The sequence below is a fragment of the Asparagus officinalis genome, chromosome 10, assembly GCF_001876935.1.
Source record: "Asparagus officinalis chromosome 10, Aspof.V1, whole genome shotgun sequence".
NCBI lineage: Eukaryota > Viridiplantae > Streptophyta > Magnoliopsida > Asparagales > Asparagaceae > Asparagus > Asparagus officinalis.
The window spans coordinates 66,723,262-66,745,186 of record NC_033803.1 but is presented as its reverse complement, the minus strand read 5'-3'; the positions used below and the strand labels follow the sequence as shown (position 1 = coordinate 66,745,186).

The window sequence follows — 21,925 nt, the reverse complement described above, 5'->3', positions numbered from 1 at the left end:
AACCTATTCTGATACGGGAGAATTTGCAAAATAGTCGGTTTTGCTAATTATTTAGCAAAATAGACCGTTTAGCTAAATAATTAGCAAAATGGACCTCTTTTGAAAAACAAGACTCAGAAAACATACGGGACTACTAGTCCCGTATGTTTAGAGCTAACTTAATCACAGATTAGTGACTCAGAAAACATACGAGACTAGTAGTCCCGTATGTTTTCTGAGTTCATCTTAATGTTTTGTGAAATTTTCTGAGTTTACTAATCCATGATTAAAACATACGGGACTATTAGTTCCATATGTTTTCTGAGCTGTTTTGCAAAATAGATCTCTTTTTGGCCTGTTGGCTAAAAAAATGTCTATTTTGCTAATTATTTAGCAAAACGGTATATTTTGCTAAATAATTAGCAAAAACAGACTATTATGTAAATTTTCCCATTCTGATACTAAACCCTCAAATATTTGCATTCATAACTTACACCTAAAGTTCATTTCGTTTTTTTAGTGATTTTCACAGTAAATTTATTAAGTTTTTAAATAGGTTAACTTACACTTAAATACCACAAAGTTTTCCGCTATGTTACTTTATATACAACAAATTGTATTTTATAGCAAAAAAAATACCATAAGTTATCTAAAAAATTGTCACATTGGTGGGAAAAAAATTCACATGAATCTTTCTCTATGACACTCGCATGCTAATCTTAGAGCATTATAACTATTAATATTAATTCAACCAAAATTCTTTTTCAAACCTTATCTTAATTCTACTTTAAAAATAGAGTTGGGATATATCTAATGATAAATTTCACAAGTATTAATTATTAGAAGTTATAAAACTCGCATGCTAGCGTCCTATTGGAATATTTAGGTGAAAATTTTCACTTTGGCGTGATTGATTGCACTAACATGCCTATTTTTTAACAACTTATGATATTTTTCTGCATAAACTACAACTTGTGGTACGTGAGTGACAAAATGGGAAAATTTTGTGGCATATAAGTGCAGTTTAGCCTTTTATATACCCTAGTCTCAAAAAGATTTGGAAATTTTGGGGTGTACTTTATAAATATGAAAATGTTGAGGATTTAACATAAAAATATAATAGAATTTGGGTTCTAATATAAAACAAACACCCAAAAACTAATGCTTACACAGGCACATGCCTTCTGAGATCATTGACTTGTTTTACAGCATTAACAAATGTGTTTGATTTGTGCTTGGGATCGAAGCTCATACATCATATATGTTTTTTTTTTTTTTTTTCCTTTTCCTTTTTCCCTTTTCTCTTCTTCCCAAATCAGAGACCACAGGCATAACTACAAGTCTACAAGGCATTCTCAAGTAAGGAAAATTTTGTTTGGTACATGGATGTTGTAGTTACAAGAATCATTATAATTTAACGGGGAAAAAAAAAAGAGGCTAAAAAAGTCGTCAATTACAATATGTGCTTAATGATGAACAATCACCATCTTCGTTTTAGTGCAATTCCATTGAAGAAACCATCATAAATGTATAAGAGATGATTCTCTTCCACTTAATATCACCTAATTTCTCTTGAGTAAATATAAGTTTTTAACTAGTTCATTCTATCCTCATAATGTATTTGAAGTCTTTTTCCAGCAAATATATAAACGCCTCTCATAAAGAACAAAATAATTGACAGGCGGTTCCCAATACATCACACTATGAAAATGACTCTTCAACAATAGGAACCCAATTTTTCTCGGCCATTAAAGAACTCACTACCTTAGAGTCAAGCCTCTAAAATGACATGAGAATTTAATGAGTAAATATCAATATCAGGCCCCATTTACAGCTCATCTTATTATTGTTTTCCCCAATGTCATTCTATGGGTCCTTTTTTCTTTTCTTTTTTTTTTTTCTCTCTCTTTTTATTTTTTATTTTTTTATTTTGGTGTGTGTGTGAGTAGGCGCTTATGAGTTTCACGCATGTAGACTAGGGACCGGACCCAAATCGTAACGGATCGATGAAAGTGTCACAAGAATAGGACAAAGTGACCTATAGTTGTGGATAGGGAAAGCCCTGATACTGGCTGTCACGGAGAACTGCAACTTGAACCGTCTCCGAATTTATGGGTTAAGAGCTTTGTTTGGATGGGCATCCGTTTACGAATGGATATTTCATCTGAAAGTTGGGGAAAATAGTAATAAAACATTTGGTGGCATTTTGTTCTCTTGTTTTAGAAAAGAGCTTACTCAATCTTCATTGTTCTCCGGTAGTTGCCAACAACTTGCTTTCAATAGCAAACTAGTACTCCGATGCACATGATGGGAATACACCATGGAATCGTAGGAGAGCCATGGTTTTTTTTAGGGACCAAAATACAATCATCATGTATCAATCAAAATTGATCAAACATGACAATGTGTAATAAAGTTTCATATATATGAATAGGTGAAAGAAGAATCTAAAATAATAGTTTTTACAAAAAAAAGTTCATTAATATTTAAATTATTTTGAAATATGCACTTATCGTTGAATCAACATGATTCACTCTTCTAAAGTTTTATTTCAAAAGTGCGTCAAAACGTAGTTTATCTTTCCGTAGTCACAAACTATAAATTACAATCCTTTTGAAACCTGCCAAATTGACAATACACTATAAATGTTACCATTAAACTTAAGTCTATGTATTTGCACTTGATTTTGGTAGGTTTTGATGTTGATTTTGGTTAATTTGGTAATTCAACAGTTATCCATCCCTAATTAACCACCCAATTGTGGTTGGCAACTTTAGATATTAAATCTAACAAATAGACTAATTTCAAAATGCTTCACGTACTTGGGAGATAATTTGTAAAATATGAAGAGTTGGGGGACTATTCCAATATTATGGGAGTGACAGATACCAAAAATTCGAGGGACCAGTATGAAAATGAACCATATTAAATATATAAACTAGTCACAGCTGTGTGTACGCGGTAGTGATGGTTTTTTTTTTTTTGTTAATTAATCAAACCCCCGGCTCCACCGTTGCCCCGTTAGCAACCTTAATATTTTTATTTATGTACGTTTTTTTTTTCCAGATAGAATTTTAATTGTTAAGGAAACACAATTGCTGACTAATTTGTACTGAAAAGTTAATTAACCATATGCTGGAAAAAAAAAATTTCGTTTCGTGAAACATACATCTTCCCTCACGAGCCTTCACGTGCAGTCTAAATTAGTTGCTACAGTGAATCAAATTTTTATAGGGGCAAGTTGCCTTTAATAAGTTAATAGTCAAAAGGCCACGAGTCATAATAATCCTTCAAAAGCAGTGGAAAGGCCTTAATCATTACTTATACCTTCTCTATTAATCATACTTAACTAAAATATTAAGATTAAGGCAAGGCAAGTTCACTTGTTACTGGAATCTTACAACAAGAAGCAAAAACGTAAGTAAAGGGTTCATGCACAACATCCCAAGTTATAGCACATAATCTAGATACTTTGCCTAATAAAAAGTCCTTTGTTCTTTAATTTTAAAAGAAAATTTAAATCTCACACCATATTATGGCAGGAAAAAAAAAATAAAGAACAAAAGGGGAGGAACAGATTAGGTGTGAGTTCGGGATTGCTGGAGCTTATATTAAATTGCTTATATAAGTAACTTATAGAAGTAACTTATATAAACTGCTAAAAATAGACGTTTAGTAATCATATGTCCAAAGATGCTCCCAATAGCAGTTAACGTGTTTGGTGAATCTGTGGATAAAAGTCGTTATAAGTGGAAATGACCAAATTAACGTACATAGATTAGCTTGATGTTTATTGGTATTAAAAAATCGTCAAAAAATAATGAGTATATATGATACAGAAATTACAAAATGTAAAAATCACTTTTAAAAACTGCTTATAAAAATTAAGCACCCCTTAAAAGCAAAAGTAATTTCAACAAACATTCAAAAAAAAAAAATTTAAACCAAAAACTATTACTGTTTGTTTCTTTAATAAAAAGCAAAAAATAATCTAAAAAAATTAGCAATACTAAACTTCCTCTAAGAAAAGAATGCTTTATGTTTACATATAACTAAAGAATTAGAGGTGTTGGAGCTAATAATCTCCTTCTTTGGACTATTTTCGGTCTGCCATTGGACTCAAGACAAAAGTGATGTCCAGGTATCTATGTAATATCTAATATATAATGCCTTACATCAGGAATGATGCTCACATGTCATTTTCCTCCGGTTTTGTTTGAAAAGAGTAGTATCTTGGAAATTTTTATTAGTTTAATTGAATTAATTTGACACCTACTCTTTTGAAAGTGTCTTCTTGCTTAAGTTTATGCCAAGACAATGACGCAGCTCACTGTCTAATTACTTTTTCAGCAAGAAAATTAATTAGCCCCAGTACTAATTGAATGAAGCAATTCATTCGACGAAACTAGTCATCCAGAAGTGAGTCTCTCTAGTAATTAACACCCTAACTACCTCCATCATGGTTAATCTACCGGCATTAATTATCAAGCAATTAATGCCTTCCGCTCTTTTTAAAAAAAAAATTTTAATTTAATTTATTTCTCTCCAAAGTCTTATCCTTATCGTGCCTAAATTCTTTACAAACAAATGATTGAAAAGAATTTCCATTAAAAAAGGGCAGCATTATTGGCGCTGTGCGGAGGCTTGAATGCCCCTATTATTGTATGATGTAGTGGAGGATCGATTTCTTGAGAATTTTTTAAATTAATTCTATAACCATCTCTGAATGAGTATAATTTTCAAATTAATTCTATAACCATCTGTGAATGCTATCAATTATTCTACTAGTGAGCATACTGGTCCAAGAACCTTACAACAATGGTATAGTACAATATGTCTTTTTAATCCATTTAAACTTTTTCATTACTTTTAAGAGTGTGTTTAGCAATTCATTAAAAATGGGTCAATGTTGGCTTTAGACCGGGTTTTGAATATAAACAGTTTAGTTATGGACCAGCTACCCCTGATCTACCACTAAACTAGATTAAACTCAAAAACCAAAGTAAAATAAATTGGGTTGTTTTTTGGCCCATTTTTGCCAATTAAAACCCCCTCTAACTTACAGATCAAAATCTGGCGCCCTAGTTTAGAGAATTGACAAATACATACTTAGGGTTAAAAAAAAGGAGTAAGAAATTTGGTAGGTAGCATAGTAGATACCTAGACTTGAGCGTAAATTTGCAACTATAGAAAACATATATATAAAACAAGAGTAATGATAAATATACAAGAGTCATAATGCTTTTGTTCTCTTTCATGTAAAAAAAAGTGGGATCTTTTTTTTTGTAAATTGTGAAAGAATAGTTTGAATTGCTATGAATCCAGCTTCTTTGTATGTAGGAGTACAAGAGTAATACAACTCTTTGCAGTACACTTCAAATTTTCTTAAAAGTAATACACATCAAGGATGTTTTTGCAATAATCATAGTTTTATTTCAACTCGCGCGAGCTTACATTTAAGTGGAGTACATTTGGGGGAACAGGATAACGATTCTCTCCAATTAAGGGCTAATTGGAGAATGTCTAATTATCCTAATCCTTGTCATATGTTCCAATTTCAAGAGATAGGTTAATGCCACGTAGGGTTTTTCACTTATGTTGAAAACCGCTAGGGATTCGGATACCTTCCATTATAAAAAAAATAGTGGAGGGCAACTACTTGATCCTAACTCTTGATTATCTAGTTATGATATTTTCTTTGAGTGCAAATTAAGAATAAGTATAAGACACACAGTACCGTGAGTGTTAGATTTAAAATATAGCACAATCACTTATTAGATAATCTTAAGTTAAGATTAACAGTAGTGATCCATTCACTAATTTTTTATAGTGAGGAGGATGCAAATTCAAACCACCAGTGTCTTCAAACCCAATACAGTACGAATCAATATTTGTGATTATAAAAATTTTACAAAGCATCATCTCATCCCAGGAAGGACATATCTCTTCCTTCCTTAATACCTAACAAACTTTAAGCATAGATTTGGATTGCGACATGCACCATGTTCTCCTTTCTACCTATGTTTTTCTAGAGACGCTATATGATTTTTTTTTTTTCATGACAACTCCCCTAGAATTTGTGAATTTAATAATAACACTATTATTATCATCTGAAAGCGAAGGAATTCTTTTTGTTAAAAAGAGGATAACATTACTGATACGATGCGGATCCGACGGGATACACCCGAACCCGTTTACATCAGAGCGCATCAACTTGATTTGTGAGGTGCCATTATCATTCAGGGGTTTGTCAATTTAGGAGCCCAATGGGCCTAAAAGAAACAATACCGACTGGATGATGGCACACAAAATACCCCGGCCTATTAATTTGGAGTCCATATAGGTCACCCACCTTACTCTTTATACAGGAGATAAAAAGTAATGAGACCGCGTCTCAAATGGAAAAGGTAAAAATTAAAATTAAAATAAAATTATATGTATAAAATCATATAGGACAGAGTCTATAGATGTCCTAATATTAATTTAAATGGTTAATTGCACAAAGATCTCTCGTATTAGGACACTTATTTTTCCTTAAGGTCCCATTAGCAAAGAGTTAAGAAAAATGGGTTAAAGAGAATGATTAATGTACTTAGCCCATTCGGTAATCTGAATAACTAAATTATTAACTCATTAAATAAGTTTTATTTTAGCCATTGTGATCAGTTATAGTGTTTGGGAATAACAATGATTTTAACTATTTTTTTTTATAATTAGAAGGGTTAACTCTTAATCCTTCTAAATAGGAGTATTAGTAAATCCCTCATTTTGAGGAGTTAACTTATTTTAATCCCTCTAGAGGGATTAGCTTAATCCTTCTATATTTTTTATGTTTGGCAAATTATGGAGGGTTAACTCACTTTAATCCTTGTATAGATTTTTTATGTTTGGCGGGTTAAGAAGGGGTTGAGTCTCCTTAACCCCTTACTTAACCATTTGCCAAACGTTACCTAAGTGATTTTTTTTTTGACTCTTTTCCTGTTACGGAATGACTGCTATTGGTATTTTCAGCAAATAAAGCTCTTGTCAAAAAGGGTAAGAGAAAGCTTTTTTCCCCCAACAAATGGACACCAACTTTATTACTTCAAGAACCAAATACTAGAAAGGTGATATTGCAAATGGAATTTCATGATTTTGAGTGATGCAGCCCGAATTTTGGTTTGTCTGGTTGACTCTATTTGTCGATCCCGGATGGAAAACATATGGTCCTCTCTTAGCGGTCAAGGCAATGTATTTTGGATATAGGTTGGATAGGTGTTAACTCTTGCTAAATTTAGTTTCTTTCCGCGCGCTTTAGTTTTTATAATTTCTGGAGCTTTTTTTTTTATTTTCTTTGTAATAGTTAAATTTAAAACAATTACTTTTGGAAGTTGTTAAATTCGACTGGAAGTTTCACATTGAACAGTACCAAAGACCCTGCCATTAACATAATAGCATGTTCCAAATGAAAATGTGTTGACAATGGTTCAACATTGGTTAAACGTTCATATTCGTTCAATTATTGAAAAGTTATCAATTTGATTCGTTATTAAAAAGTATGAAATACGAGTTTATGAATGGATTTATGAATGGTTATGAATGGAGGCCCTAAGATCAATTATGCATGAAGGAAAGCCAACTTCATGATTCTCAAAATAAATAAATAAAAAATAAAAAATTATCAACTAGATGAGCATTTGATAATTGACATAAGGTATGAAGTGATTCCATTCCGAGAAAACCAGCTGTCTTGCACAGTTATTAGATTAAGAACATACATCCAATGCCACTTGGTTCAAAACTTTACTACTTTCAGGTAAGTTTAGAATACAGAGATTTTGAATATGAGTGTATTTATTCAAAATTACTCACTTTTTTATCATGATGATCTCACTGTTTGTTGGGTTGTCATTCGTTTCCCACTATTATGCCGTGTCACTGCATTCTTGTTTTTATGGAAAGGAAAATCAATCAATCAATCAAGTAGAGGACTAAGGGTACCTCATGAAGCTCATAAAATAATAGTTTTATTTCGATGCCAAAATGGATGAAGAAAATGGTGAACAAATCGAAACTAAAGCGAGTCTCAAATGCAGTTTTGATTGAAGTCCAAATGTATCTAGAAAGCATAGTACTACCTTCATATGAAGAAAGTAGCCTGCAACTACCATGTTCTATTTACTGTGGCAAGAGATATATTAACTCCTCATGCTTTCATAGTCGCATTAGAATGTGCCTTTTCAACAAGTGTGTTAGTCATTTCTGAATGGAGAACAAAACTTACAGCAGCACACATGGAGATGTGTGTGCGCTTAAAGGACTAGCTCGATACAAAAGCACAGTCAAGAGGATAGTAAACAAGACATTTCCTTAAAAATTTTGACGAATATAACTTAGAGGAATTCAACTCCTTAAACATTAATGGTTAACATATTTTTTTTCTTTTTTTCTTGTATTTGTAATTTAAATTTAAACTAAAAGAAAGTTATTAAATTCTCATGGACGTAGGTCTTTCTTTGAAGTCTGAATCACATATTCCTTTGTGTTTGCGATGTTTTTGTTAGCCTTCTTGTTTTGATGATGTTTAGCAAACAATTTACATCTAATGTTGTTTGTCTAGTGTTTGTGTTTTCGTATTTATTCTAGGCAAATAACGAGTTGGAGGTTGGATGGATTGCGCCATAACGACGATATCAAATGGAGGTTGGCGGAATAGTGGAGTGGAGCTTATGCAATTCAAGTTCAAGATCCAAGTTCAGCTTCATCCGCATAGTGTACCAAGTCAAGCTTATTGAAGATCAAGATCGGCTTGGGTAATCTAGTTTAGGTTTTATATTATGTGTGTTAGATACTCTAAGCTCAATATCATATACACACACATTTTATTGGTTTCCTTGTATATATATGTAGTCATATATATATACAACACAAGTTTTGGTTTTCATATTTATAAATATGAAATTACATATTTCATATTTATTATTGTGATTTGGTTTATCTACTTAGATATGAAACAAGTATATTTTCATATACATACTCATATGTTTTATTTTCTATTGTATTTGTAAAAATATTGTATTCTTAGTTTTTGGACTTAATAATAATCATATACATATTTTATTAAGTCTACATAATCATTGTGCAAAGTTTCAAAACATGGTTTAGCCTAAATGTCAAAATTCATATGTTTGCATTTTCGTGTTTTGGACTATTTTGCAAAATGGTGATATTTCTCATTTTGTAGCATGTGTATTATCATGTCTATAATCATTTCCCAAAGTTTTTTAATTTTTAGAATTTATTTGATATTTTTAAACAGTGTTTTAAAATCAGTAAACTGTTTTCAAACCTGAATATTTCATATATCAGTTCACGGTCGACCGTCACGGTCGAACGTGATTGAGTCTTTTGCATAGTGGGCAGCAGAAACTTTCACGGTCAACCGCCACGGTCGACCGTCAAGCTGAATTTCTCACGGTCGACCACCGCGGTCGACCGTCGAACTCTCTAGAAGTTTTTCTTTTGTTTTTTGTTCTTCGCGGTCGACCGTCGCGGTCGACCGTCGATTTGACCGTTGGACTCTAACGGCTAGTTCTCCAGAGCCGTTGCTGAGTTGGTTTTTTGGTCTTTTCTTGGTTTTCTCTTGGCTTTGGGGTTTCATATAAATACCCCTTTATACCTTAGTTTTCATAAATAGTCCAAGAGGTTTAACAAAGTTTTTAATCAAGGGTTTAAGTTTGTTTAAAGTGTGTTTATAAGCTTTTAAGCATTTGAGTGTTTTGGTTTTGTGAATCAATTCCACAAGAGCTTGAGGAGATCATCTATTGAAGTTTGAGCTTCCAACTATTCTCCCTCCACCTCTTGATCTATCGAGAAGTTTTCTAAACTCTTATCTAGCTTTACATTTGCTTAATTATTTGATTATCATTCTTTAAAGCTAGTTTTTATATTGAGTTTAGATTTGATTATATTATCTCATTGTTACACATACCCACATTGAGCTTATTGTATTTTCATACATAGTATATTTGGGTTGGTGAGAGTTGTAACAATTGAGTGTGAGCTTTCATTGTGTTCTCATCCATATAGAGAACAATTACTTGTTATATTTGTGCTTATTGTGAGATACACTTTGTAATACACTTGTACACCGAGAGAAGTGTGTGGCGAGAGTCGGGGATAGTCCCAAGAGGAGTGGCGTCGGTTGACGAACCTAGAGAGAGGTTGTAACCGAGCACTTGAGGGAAACACGTCTAGTTCAACACTTGTGAGGGTGTAGAGTGGGATTGCAAGAGTGTGTTGTTGTGAAGTTTTCGGTGAATGTAATGACCGTAAATTTCTAATACGGGTTTAAATAATTTTCTGATATTTAAATATTAAATATTATTTTCCTAAAAGAGTATTTGTATTTTCCCCAATTTCTCTAGAATTTTCTACGATTTAAAAATACGGTATTATGTTATTTTAATATTTTTACTAATTATAAATTTAATTGTTTTGGTGAAATTTTAAATAAATAGTTAATTTTTCAGCATTGTTATTGTTATTGTTATTATTATTTTGACCATAAATTTTAATATTTATTTTGAATAAATTTTATGATTTTTTAAATTATTTAAGGGGGTATTTTTCGCTGTGTTTTTCCTCCCACCGGTGTTCACTCTGTATATCTCTCCCCAATTCACGCAAATCCCTCCGCCTCGTGTTTTCCCCCAGCCCTCAACCCACGTCCTCCCAACCACTCTATCCCGCAAAGTCTTCCTCATTAATTTCTCCGCCGTTTTTACTCTCTCTCCAATCCCACACTCAATCTACCTCTCTCTCTGACACTCTCTCTCAATATAATTCACTCTCCTTATTTTAATCCAACAAATCTCTCTCAATCTGTCGTTTTTTCTCTCCCTCACACTCAATCACCATCACTCACTCTCTCTTCTTATTATATTCATCACTCTCTCTCTCCTCTTTTAAAACCCAAGAAACCACCACCCCCACGAATACAACTCCCCTCTCTCTCTCCTTCGTTTTTCTCCTTCAACAATCCAGCGCCTCCGCCCCGACGAGCCGCCTCTTGCAGCCTCCGCCCAACTCCGTTATTTTAATCCAACAAATCTCTCTCAATCTGTCGTTTTTTCTCTCCCTCACACTCAATCACCATCACTCACTCTCTCTTCTTATTATATGCATCACTCTCTCTCTCCTCTTTTAAAACCCAAGAAACCACCACCCCCACGAATACAACTCCCCTCTCTCTCTCCTTCGTTTTTCTCCTTCAACAATCCAGCGCCTCCGCCCCGACGAGCCGCCTCTTGCAGCCTCCGCCCAACTCCGCACTGCTCCTTCAGCCCCTCGCCCAGCGCCGCTCCGGCCTCCGACGTCGACCCCTGAGCTGACCGCCGCCGCCTCCCTCTGAAACCCCGACTCCCTCTCTTCGTTCTTCACCTCCAGCGCCTCCACGACCGCCCAAACCCGCCGTGAGCTCCTCGTCATTGCTCGAACTCCATCGCCGCCTCGCCGAGATTCCTCAACCGCCGACGTCGTTGTTCAGATCCTCGTCACCACCTCCAGAACCTCCCCTTCGCTGTCCAGACCCGTGTCGACACCCTCGTCAGCCCCAACTCAGATCCGCGAGCCATAGTCCCGTTCGTCAACGCCGATTTGTTCGACACAACTCGAGGCAAGATCTCGCATCCATCTTGTTCTTAAATAATGAATAATATCGTGTTATTATGATGATTAGATACAAATAAATTATTTTGTGGCAATATTGTTGTTAGTATGATGATTGAATATGTTTAAATTATTATTGTGGTTAATACGTATTTTTGAATATCTGCGTGGAATGATGATTGCGAGCGCACCGTGAAAATTAGACTAATAATGTTGTCAATTGTATTTTTAAGAATTCCGGACATGAAATGACCAGTTATGTGCTAAATTAGAATTTATAAAATTTTTATCGAAAAGAAATTAGTTAAGGAAATTTTTATAATAGAAGAATATTACTTTTCATGCCGAAAGGGAATTTTTATGTTATATTATATAAATCTTTTTAATTTTAAATTAGTTATAATGAGAAATAGTTTTAAAGAATAATTTTTGGAAAAAGAATATTATTATTTATGATAGTATGGTTGTTCGTCGTAGAACGCGACATTTTATGTACAAAATGACATCGGTTTCTAGATTTCTTTTTACTGTATTATTATATTAGAGAATACGTAAGTACGAATAAATTGTATGAGAAATTCGGACATCCAGCGGTAAGATAATAATAAAGTCCACTCATGTATTATATTCATGCTGTATCTTGTTTATGCATTTCATGTTCATTACAGTTCTCTTTTCTGCTACATAAACCTGTATAATCATGTTTAACATAATATACTATATTCATGATCTGTTGATGTGTTGAGAACCTTAGTAGTTCATGACTTAGTGGCCTCGTGCGTCATGAACAGACTTAGTGACATGTGTGAGTGCGTTGACTGAGTTAGGTGGTGAACCCGAGTTTCAGTGAAGATTATGGTTGACTGAGAAAAACGAAAAGAGTTGGGTTGGGAAAGTCTTAGTTCGCATGATCGAATGTGATTGTTGACTTAACTTCCAGGCCGCACCAGAGACCTGTTTCGTCCTGGGGTTGGTTTGATGGACCAAGTGACCTGTTTCGCCACTTGGATCCGTGACCTGTTTCGTCACCTGAGCTTTGCCTGAGTCCGGACCGGGCAGAGATCGGATTACGTGTGGTCCTCTAGCCGCCTGTTTCGTGGGATTGGATGCACGTAGGGGATGGTGAACAGTCAGTCTTCCGGTAATGCGAACTTGGACCTATTTGAGAGATGGACCAGTGAGTCTTAGGATGATTAGTATTCGACCCAGTTACCGTTTCCACACAGCTGTATGTTATCATTAGATTTCCAGTTACATGTATCATTGTCCTTCATATTAGTATTATTACTGTCATAGCATGGGTCATACGACCGTTTTATTTGTTCATGTGAGATCTTGCCGTGTGCCATACACGCTGACGTACACCTGTTTTTCTCTGGTGTGCGTCAGACTTAGGAGACGAACAGGTTCAGTTCGATGATGCAGCCGAGCCGGAGTATACCCAGCCGGAGTGTCCTCTCGATAGAGTGGAAGAACAAACTGAAGCCTAGACGTGTTTTTCTTTTATGTAGTAGTGGATGAACATTAGAACTCGTTATCGTTTTATTTCTTTAGTTAATGTTGGACCTTCGTATTTTGGCAGTACTTCTTTATTATGGACTATATATTTTTATTTCTACCTAGACTTGTTTTGTAATAAGGGTATGTTGAACCCATATTTTATGTCTGGGATGATCTGTTGATGATATGTTTATTTCTTCTTCTGGGTTGTCTTTATATTCTTACTATTATGATCGGGGACCTGTGATTGAGATTTGTATATTTAACGCTTAGCGTATTGGATTGAGAAAAAAAGGAAAAAAAAATGATAGTATATATTTCTTCTCAATCTAATACGTCGCGGGCTTGTTCACGTTCCGATTCCCTGTGTTTTGGGAAGCGGGGCGTGACAGGTTTTGGTGGTGGCCCATGCAGGTCCCGGTCCCGAGTTCCCACTAGTAAGAATGTATTGGACGATTCAAATACATATCATTTTCCATCCGTAAGACTACAATTAAGTTCTTATATTATTATCTTAATAACTATGTTTTAGTTCCTATTTTCCAAATATATTGTTTGATTTTAACCTTAATTTTCCTTTTGATCCTCGTTCCCTTCAGAACTATGGTGGGCACTCGTAGTAATGGTAACCCATCCAATGGCAGCGGTCAGATGCCTGAAGCAGATCCGCAGCAGCTTTTAGCGATGATTCAAGGGCTGGTAACGAACCAGCAATTCTTAGCTGGGCATTTGCAGCAGGAGCCTCAGCACCAGCATCCACCTCGCCCAGAGCCTGGTGTTAGAGAGTTTCGATATATGCGGCCTCCTTCTTTCTCCGGTGCCGAAGGATCTCTAGCAGCAGAGGAGTTCCTCAAGGTCACGGAGACTATCCTTACGGTGACTCGTATTCCCCCTGCAGAGTGGGTAGATCTCATGGATGTTCAGCTCACGGATACAGCTAGAATCTGGTGGGCTGCTGAGAAGACACACCTAGAGAGGCCGATTCTGTGGGAAACGTTCACGGATCGCTTCAATAGGAAGTATTTTCCTCAGTCGGCCCGAGATGAGCTCCTGCGTAGATTTGTCGAGCTCAAGCAAGGGGGTCGATCAGTCGACGAGTACGAGGCTGAGTTTTCTTCTTTGAGCCGATATGCTCCCCACTTGGTTACAGACCCTACGATTAGGAGGCATCAGTTTCAAAAGGGTCTGGACAAGTACATTAGGATGGCTCTTGCAGGTAGAGCTTTGGCGACCCATGATGCGGTGTTGGATGCAGCACGGGAGATTGAGAGCGTGCATAAGGAGCCTGAAGACTCACACGTGATTCAGAGCAGGACAGTTGGAACTGTCCGCAGCGGCAGCCGGCCAGTTTGCCCCCACCTCCAGTTCGAGCAGCTCTCCCAGCTCCACCTCGGCCAGCCCCGGCAGCACAGCCTCAGCACAAATCCTATCCTCGAGCTGGGCCTCTCCCTCCACAGCAGCAGCTTTATCAGGAAACACACAGGCAGCAACCTCAGCGACAGATGTTCATGATGTCAGCCGTAGAAGCTGAGGCGAACGACCAAGTTATCACTGGTAAGAATGGTTTACTCTAAGTTTTATTTGCTTATGAACTTATTAGCATTACTAGATAATATCATGGTAGGATTGTTTATGAATACTAAGTTAGTTGCATTTACATCCTACTAAATAGGCAAGGTTCTTGTTTCTTCCGTACCTGCTTTATCGCTCTTTGATTCTGGAGCCTCCCATTGTTTCTTGTCTCGTCGCTTTGCGAAGTATTCGAGATACCGGATCACCCGAGATTTGAGTTCACTAGTGGTAGCACATCGGTCGGACCTGTGGAGTTCAGAGCTAGACCGAAGAAGGTGACGTTAGCTGCGATGCAAGTGGAATCCGAGATGCCAATTGTAGTTCGAGAATTTGAAGATGTGTTTCCCGACGACATTTACGGATTGCCACCGGATCAAGCAATTGAGTTTTCCATAGAATTGAAGCCTGGAGTTGCTCCGATCTCCAAGACCCCTTATCGTATGCCTCCGGCTGAGTTGACCGAGCTTCGGACTCAGTTGGACGATCTTTTGCAGAGAGGGTTGATTCGACCTAGTGTATCGGCATGGGGAGCACCTGTATTACTTGTAGGGAAGAAGGATGGATCCAAACGGATGTGCATCGACTATCGAGAGTTGAATGCGGTAACAGTGAAGAATAAGTATCCACTTCCCCGTATCGATGATATCTTCGATCAATTGGGAGGATCGAGAGTATTTTCTAAGCTGGATTTGAGGAGCGGATATCACCAGGTGAAGGTTAAGGATTCTGATGTCCCCAAGACTGCGTTTCGGACGAGATATGGACATTATGAATTCTTAGTGATGCCGTTTGGTGTGACTAATGCACCGGCGACATTCATGAACCTGATGAATCTGGTATTCTATGAGGTGCTGGACAAGTTTGTGGAGGTCTTTATTGATGATATCTTGGTGTACTCTAAGAGTGAAGCGGAGCATGTGGAGCACTTGCGGTACGTGTTGAAGACCTTGAGAGAGCATCAACTATTTGCCAAGTATAGTAAGTGTCAGTTCTGGCTGGATCGTATTGCGTTTCTAGGACACGTGGTGTCAGAAGACGGCATATCAGTGGATCCGGAGAAGGTATCTGCAGTGAAGGATTGGCCTACCCCTAAGTCGGTGTCTGATATTAAGAGCTTCCTGGGATTAGCTGGTTACTACCGTCGCTTCATCAGAGATTTTTCGAAGATTTCGGAGCCGATGACACGACTTACGAGGAAGGATATTAAGTTTGTCTGGTCCGACGCTTGTGAGCAGGCGTTTGAGGAGTTGAAGTCTCGACTGATTTCAGCCCCGGTCTTGACAATACCAGATAAGAGTGGGAACTTTGAGGTGTTCTGCGACGCATCAGGTAGAGGATTGGGATGCGTTCTTTAGCAGGATGGTCATGTGGTGGCATATGCTTCTCGACAGTTGAAGAAACATGAGCAGAATTATCCTACCCATGACTTGGAGTTGGCTGCTGTGATTTTTGCCCTTAAGCTTTGGAGGCATTATCTGTTAGGAGAGCAAGTGAAGGTGTTCACTGACCACAAGAGCTTGAAGTACATATTTACTCAGAAGGAGCTCAACATGAGGCAACGCCGATGGTTAGAGTTGATGGCGGATTACGACATTGATCTTCAGTATCACCCTGGTAAGGTCAACGTAGTACCAGATGCATTGAGCCGATTGCCGACGATCATGACCCTCACGGCTCAGTGGAGACTCCAGCAGGAAATGAGGGATATGAGTATAGAAGTTCTTCTTCCAGGAGTCACCGCTTCTTTGATGAATCTTCAGATTCAATCAACACTGATCGAGCGAATCAAGGCAGCTCAAGCAGGTGACCCATTTCTTCAGAAGTACAGAGAGTTAGCAGTGGCTGGTCTACGACCGGAATTTGTTATTTATGAAGACGGATCCTTACGATTTGGGAGTCGTATCTGCGTACCAGGAGGAGATGTTCGAGAGGAGTTATTACGGGAAGCTCACAGCTCACCGTATTCTATTCACCCTGGAGGTACGAAGATGTATAAGGATCTGAAGCTAAACTTTTGGTGGCGTGGTATGAAGAGAGATGTGGCTCGTAGTGTGGCTAAGTGCCTTATATGTCAGCAGGTGAAGGCAGAGCATCAGCGCATCGCAGGTCTTTTGCAGCCATTGCCTATTCCGGAATGGAAGTGGCAGCATGTCACCATGGACTTCGTTACTAGCTTACCTCGGAGCACTAGACAAAATGACGCTGTTTGGGTGATCGTAGATCGATTAACCAAATCGGCTCACTTCATTCCTTTCCGAGTGGGACAGTCGACGGAGCATCTTGCTCAGAGATACATGGAGGAGATCGTGCGATTGCACGGAGTTCCAGTGTGCATCGTTTCGGATCGCGATACCCGATTTACCTCAGAGTTCTGGAAGAGTTTGCAGGCGAGTCTTGGGACCAGTCTCAGTTTCAGCACAGCTTATCATCCCCAGACCGATGGACAGTCAGAGAGGACCATTCAGATTTTGGAGGATATGCTTAGAGCTTGTATGCTTGACTTTCACGGGTCGTGGGAAGATCACTTGCATTTGGTGGAGTTTGCATACAACAATAGTTTCCAGGCTAGTATTGGAATGGCCCCTTTTGCAGCACTATATGGCAGGAAGTGCCGCTCTCCTTTGAGTTGGGACGATGTTGGTGAACGGGAGATTTTTGGACCAGAGTTGATTGAGAGATCAGTTGATGCAGTCAGGATTATTCGGGAGCGACTTCGCATAGCACAGGACAGATTCAAGCATTGGGCAGATGCGAAGCGCCGGAATTTAGAGTTTCAGCCAGGAGATCATGTATTCCTGAAGATTTCCCCCAACCGAGGCACCATTCGCTTTGGAAGGCGTGGGAAGTTGAGTCCGCGATATGTGGCACCTTTCGACGTATTAGAGAGAGTTGGAAAAGTGGCGTACCGACTTGCATTACCACCCGCCCTGGCTGGAGTGCATGACATATTCCACATTTCTCAGTTGCGAAACGAGTCATGTCGTAGATTTCTCGGAGATTGAGGTGCGATCTGATTTGACATACGAAAAGCAGCCTGTGGCGATTTTAGACCGAAGGGAGAAGACCCTCCGGAATAAGACCGTTTTGCTTGTCCGTGTGATGTGGCACCCAGATTCTCCTGGAGAGTCGACTTGGGAAACTGAGTCTGAGATGCGACAGCGATACCCTCATTTATTTCCTGAATCTTAGCTGTCTTGTCTTGTATCTTATTCTGAAACGTCTTGTATGACTTTTCCTATTTATGGATATGCAATATATTTTGAACTTATATGAGTTGAATGAATCTATCTTTATATTTTATCCTTGTTATTTTAATTCCGAGGGCGGAATTTGTTTTAAGAGGGGTAGGATGTAAGGATCGTAAAATTTTGATATTAATTAAAATAATTATCTAGTATTTTAAAATATTTAAATATGATTTTTAAATCTTTTCCCTGCCTCCGACCGCCCTGTTCGCAACAGCCGCGACCACCCTCGCCCCCTTGACCTCCTCCACCTCCTTCTCGAGCCCACCCGCCAGCCAAGCTCCGCCGCGAGCTCCGCCTGAGACGAGCGCACCCCAGCGACGTCCGCTCCAGCCGCTCACCCCCAGCTCCTCCTCCAAGAGTCGCACCACCACTGCTCCTTCAGCCCCTCGCCCAGCGCCGCTCCGGCCTCCGACGTCGACCCCTGAGCTGACCGCCGCCGCCTCCCTCTGAAACCCCGACTCCCTCTCTTCGTTCTTCACCTCCAGCGCCTCCACGACCGCCCAAACCCGCCGTGAGCTCCTCGTCATTGCTCGAACTCCATCGCCGCCTCGCCGAGATTCCTCAACCGCCGACGTCGTTGTTCAGATCCTCGTCACCACCTCCAGAACCTCCCCTTCGCTGTCCAGACCCGTGTCGACACCCTCGTCAGCCCCAACTCAGATCCGCGAGCCATAGTCCCGTTCGTCAACGCCGATTTGTTCGACACAACTCGAGGCAAGATCTCGCATCCATCTTGTTCTTAAATAATGAATAATATCGTGTTATTATGATGATTAGATACAAATAAATTATTTTGTGGCAATATTGTTGTTAGTATGATGATTGAATATGTTTAAATTATTATTGTGGTTAATACGTATTTTTGAATATCTGCGTGGAATGATGATTGCGAGCGCACCGTGAAAATTAGACTAATAATGTTGTTAATTACATTTTTAAGAATTCCGGACATGAAATGACCAGTTATGTGCTAAATTAGAATTTATGGAATTTTTATCGAAAAGAAATTAGTTAGGGAAATTTATATAATAGAAGAATATTATTTTTCATGCCGAAAGGAATTTTTATGTTATATTATATAAATCTTTTTAATTTTAAATTAGTTATAATGAGAAATAGTTTTAAAGAATAATTTTTGAAAAAAGGAATATTATTATTTATGATAGTATGACTGATCGCCGTAGAGCGGGACATTTCATGTGCAAAACGACATCGGTTTCTAGTTTTCTTTTTACTGTATTATTATATTAGAGAATACGTAAGTACAGATATTTTGTATGAGAAGTTCGGACATCCTAGCGGTAAGATAATAATGAAGCCCACTCATGCATTATTCATGCTTAGATATTTCATGTTCATTATAGTTCTCATTTCTGCTTTATAAAATTATTTAATCATGTTTAACATGCCATTTTGTTTATGCATTTCATGATCATTATAGTTCTCATTTCTGCTTCATAAACCTGTTTAATCATGTTTAACCCGTCATACTATATTCATGATCTGTTGACGTGTTGAGAACCTTAGTAGTTCATGATTTAGTAGCCTTGTGCGTCATGAACAGACTTAGTGACATGCGTGAGTTTAGGTGGTGAACCCGAGTTTTCAAATGAGATTATGATTAACTTAGAAAAACGAGAAGAGTTGGGATGGGAAAGTCCTTGTTCATGTGATCGGATATAGCTGTTGATGTATCTTCCAGACTCCCCCATGATCCAGTGTAGCTTGGGGTTAGTTTGTTGGGTCAAAGTGAAGCCAGTGTAGTCACTTTGGTCCGTGAATTGGATATTCACCCGGGTTTAACTTGAGTTCGAACCAGGTTGAAAACGGATTACGTGTAGCCCTCTGACCGATCCAGTGTAGCGGCGTATTGGGTACACGTAGAGGATTTGTGAACAGTCAGATATCCGGTGATATGAGTGATGACTTTGTGTGAGAATTGACCAGTGACTTGTTATAGGATGGATTAGTCGTAGGAATTAGATTACCATTTGACTTGAGTATCTCTGTTCGTTCTGATAGTAGCAAATGTTCACTTAAATTGCTAGAATTACAGAATCATATTCCATTATTACTATTATCATAGTATGGGTCGCTAGACCGTTTTATCTGTACATGTGAGATCTTGCCGTGTGCCATGCACCCTGACGTACACCTGTTTTCTCTGGTGTGCGTCAGACTTAGGAGACGAACAGGTTCAGTTCGATGATGCAGCCGAGCCGGAGTATACCCAGCCGGAGTGTCCTCCCGATAGAGTGGAAGAACAAACTGAAGCCTAGACGTGTTTTTCTTTTATGTAGTAGTGGATGAACATTAGAACTCGTTATCGTTTTATTTCTTTAGTTAATGTTGGACCTTCGTATTTTGGCAGTACTTCTTTATTATGGACTATATATTTTTATTTCTACCTAGACTTGTTTTGTAATAAGGGTATGTTGAACCCATATTTTATGTCTGGGATGATCTGTTGATGATATGTTTATTTCTTCTTCTGGGTTGTCTTTATATTCTTACTATTATGATCGGGGACCTGTGATTGAGATTTGTATATTTAACGCTTAGCGTATTGGATTGAGAAAAAAAAGAAAAAAAAATGATAGTATATATTTCTTCTCAATCTAATACGTCGCGGGCTTGTTCACGTTCCGATTCCCTGTGTTTTGGAAAGCGGGGCGTGACAATTGGACTACTCTTCAAAAACATCTTTAGAATCGATGTGTCAGGGGGATTTTATGAGAAAAAACGCAGATGAAGCTTGGGAATTTCTAGAGAGTTTATCCGAGAAAACAATGCAGTGGGAACACTGTGATGACAGGGTTTCATCTGTTCCACAGTCTAAGTCTAGTGGTCTTTCCCTGGAGTCAAACATTGCGTCTGAAGTGAAGATGGCGACGATTCTGCGGAGGTTAGAAGCCTTAGAAGTTAAGGAACGAGCTTCGGCTCAAATCAATCATATTTCTGCCCCGGGATGTCATAACTGTCAGTCTTCTATCCATGTTTCAGAGGAATGCCCTCTCCTAGGAAACAACCACGCTTTAGAACAGATGAACGCTGCATTCCAGCATCCCAGAAACGATCCATTTTCTCCAACCTACAATTCAGGTTAGAGAAATCATCCTAACTTTGCTTGGAACCAAGGAAACTCTCCCGGAAATCAAAACTTCATTCCCGCGTCAAACCCACAATTCCCGAGGGGAAACTCTATCCTGTTCAATGCACCGAACAATTTTTCTAACCCACCTTTTCCAAACCAACATCCTCATCCTCACCAGCCTACAAATCCTTCAAATTCCGATCATGACAAACGTTTGAGTGTCTTAGAAAAGGGTTTAGAAGCTATGATCAAAGCTTCTACACAAACTACCAACATGTTGACCCAATCATCCACCACCCTAAATTCCTTCATGCAAACAACCGGCCAAGTGCTCAACTCGAACACTCAAGCCATAGCCCGGTTAGAAACCCAACTTGGGCAATTAGCCGCTGCCGTGAGTGAGAGAGAAAAAGGAAAATTTCCAAGTCAACCTGTTGCAAACCCTAAAGACACCGGATCCAGTTCCAACAATCCAGCTCAACTGAATGCAATTCACACTCTGAGATCAGGAAAACAAATAGACAATCAGGTTAGAATGCCACCGGATCAAACCCCTTCTCCCATTCAAAACACTCATTCCGACGAAGCAATTCCTTCTGATGACCAAAATGCTGAACTTGAGATTGAGCCTGATCTAGATAGGTATAGGCCCGTTGCCCCCTTTCCAGATAGACTCAAACCTAGGAAAAACTCCCCGCAGGTTGAGAAAATCCTAGAAACATTCAAACAGGTCAAGATCAACATCCCTCTCCTAGATGCAATCGAACAAATTCCCTCTTATGCAAAGTTCTTGAAGGACTTATGCACTAAGAAAAGAACCACCAATGTCCCCAAGAAAGTCTTCTTAGCTGCCAACCTCAGTGAAATCTTTTCGAAACCAATG

At 38.4% G+C, this 21,925-nt stretch overlaps 1 protein-coding gene across 1 annotated transcript; it reads left to right on the top strand.

Moving 5' to 3' along the window:
* Nucleotides 13,732–14,640, top strand: LOC109826843. The gene has a single exon (XM_020393864.1). The coding sequence runs from the start codon at nt 13,732–13,734 to the stop codon at nt 14,638–14,640; it is 909 nt and encodes a 302-aa protein (XP_020249453.1).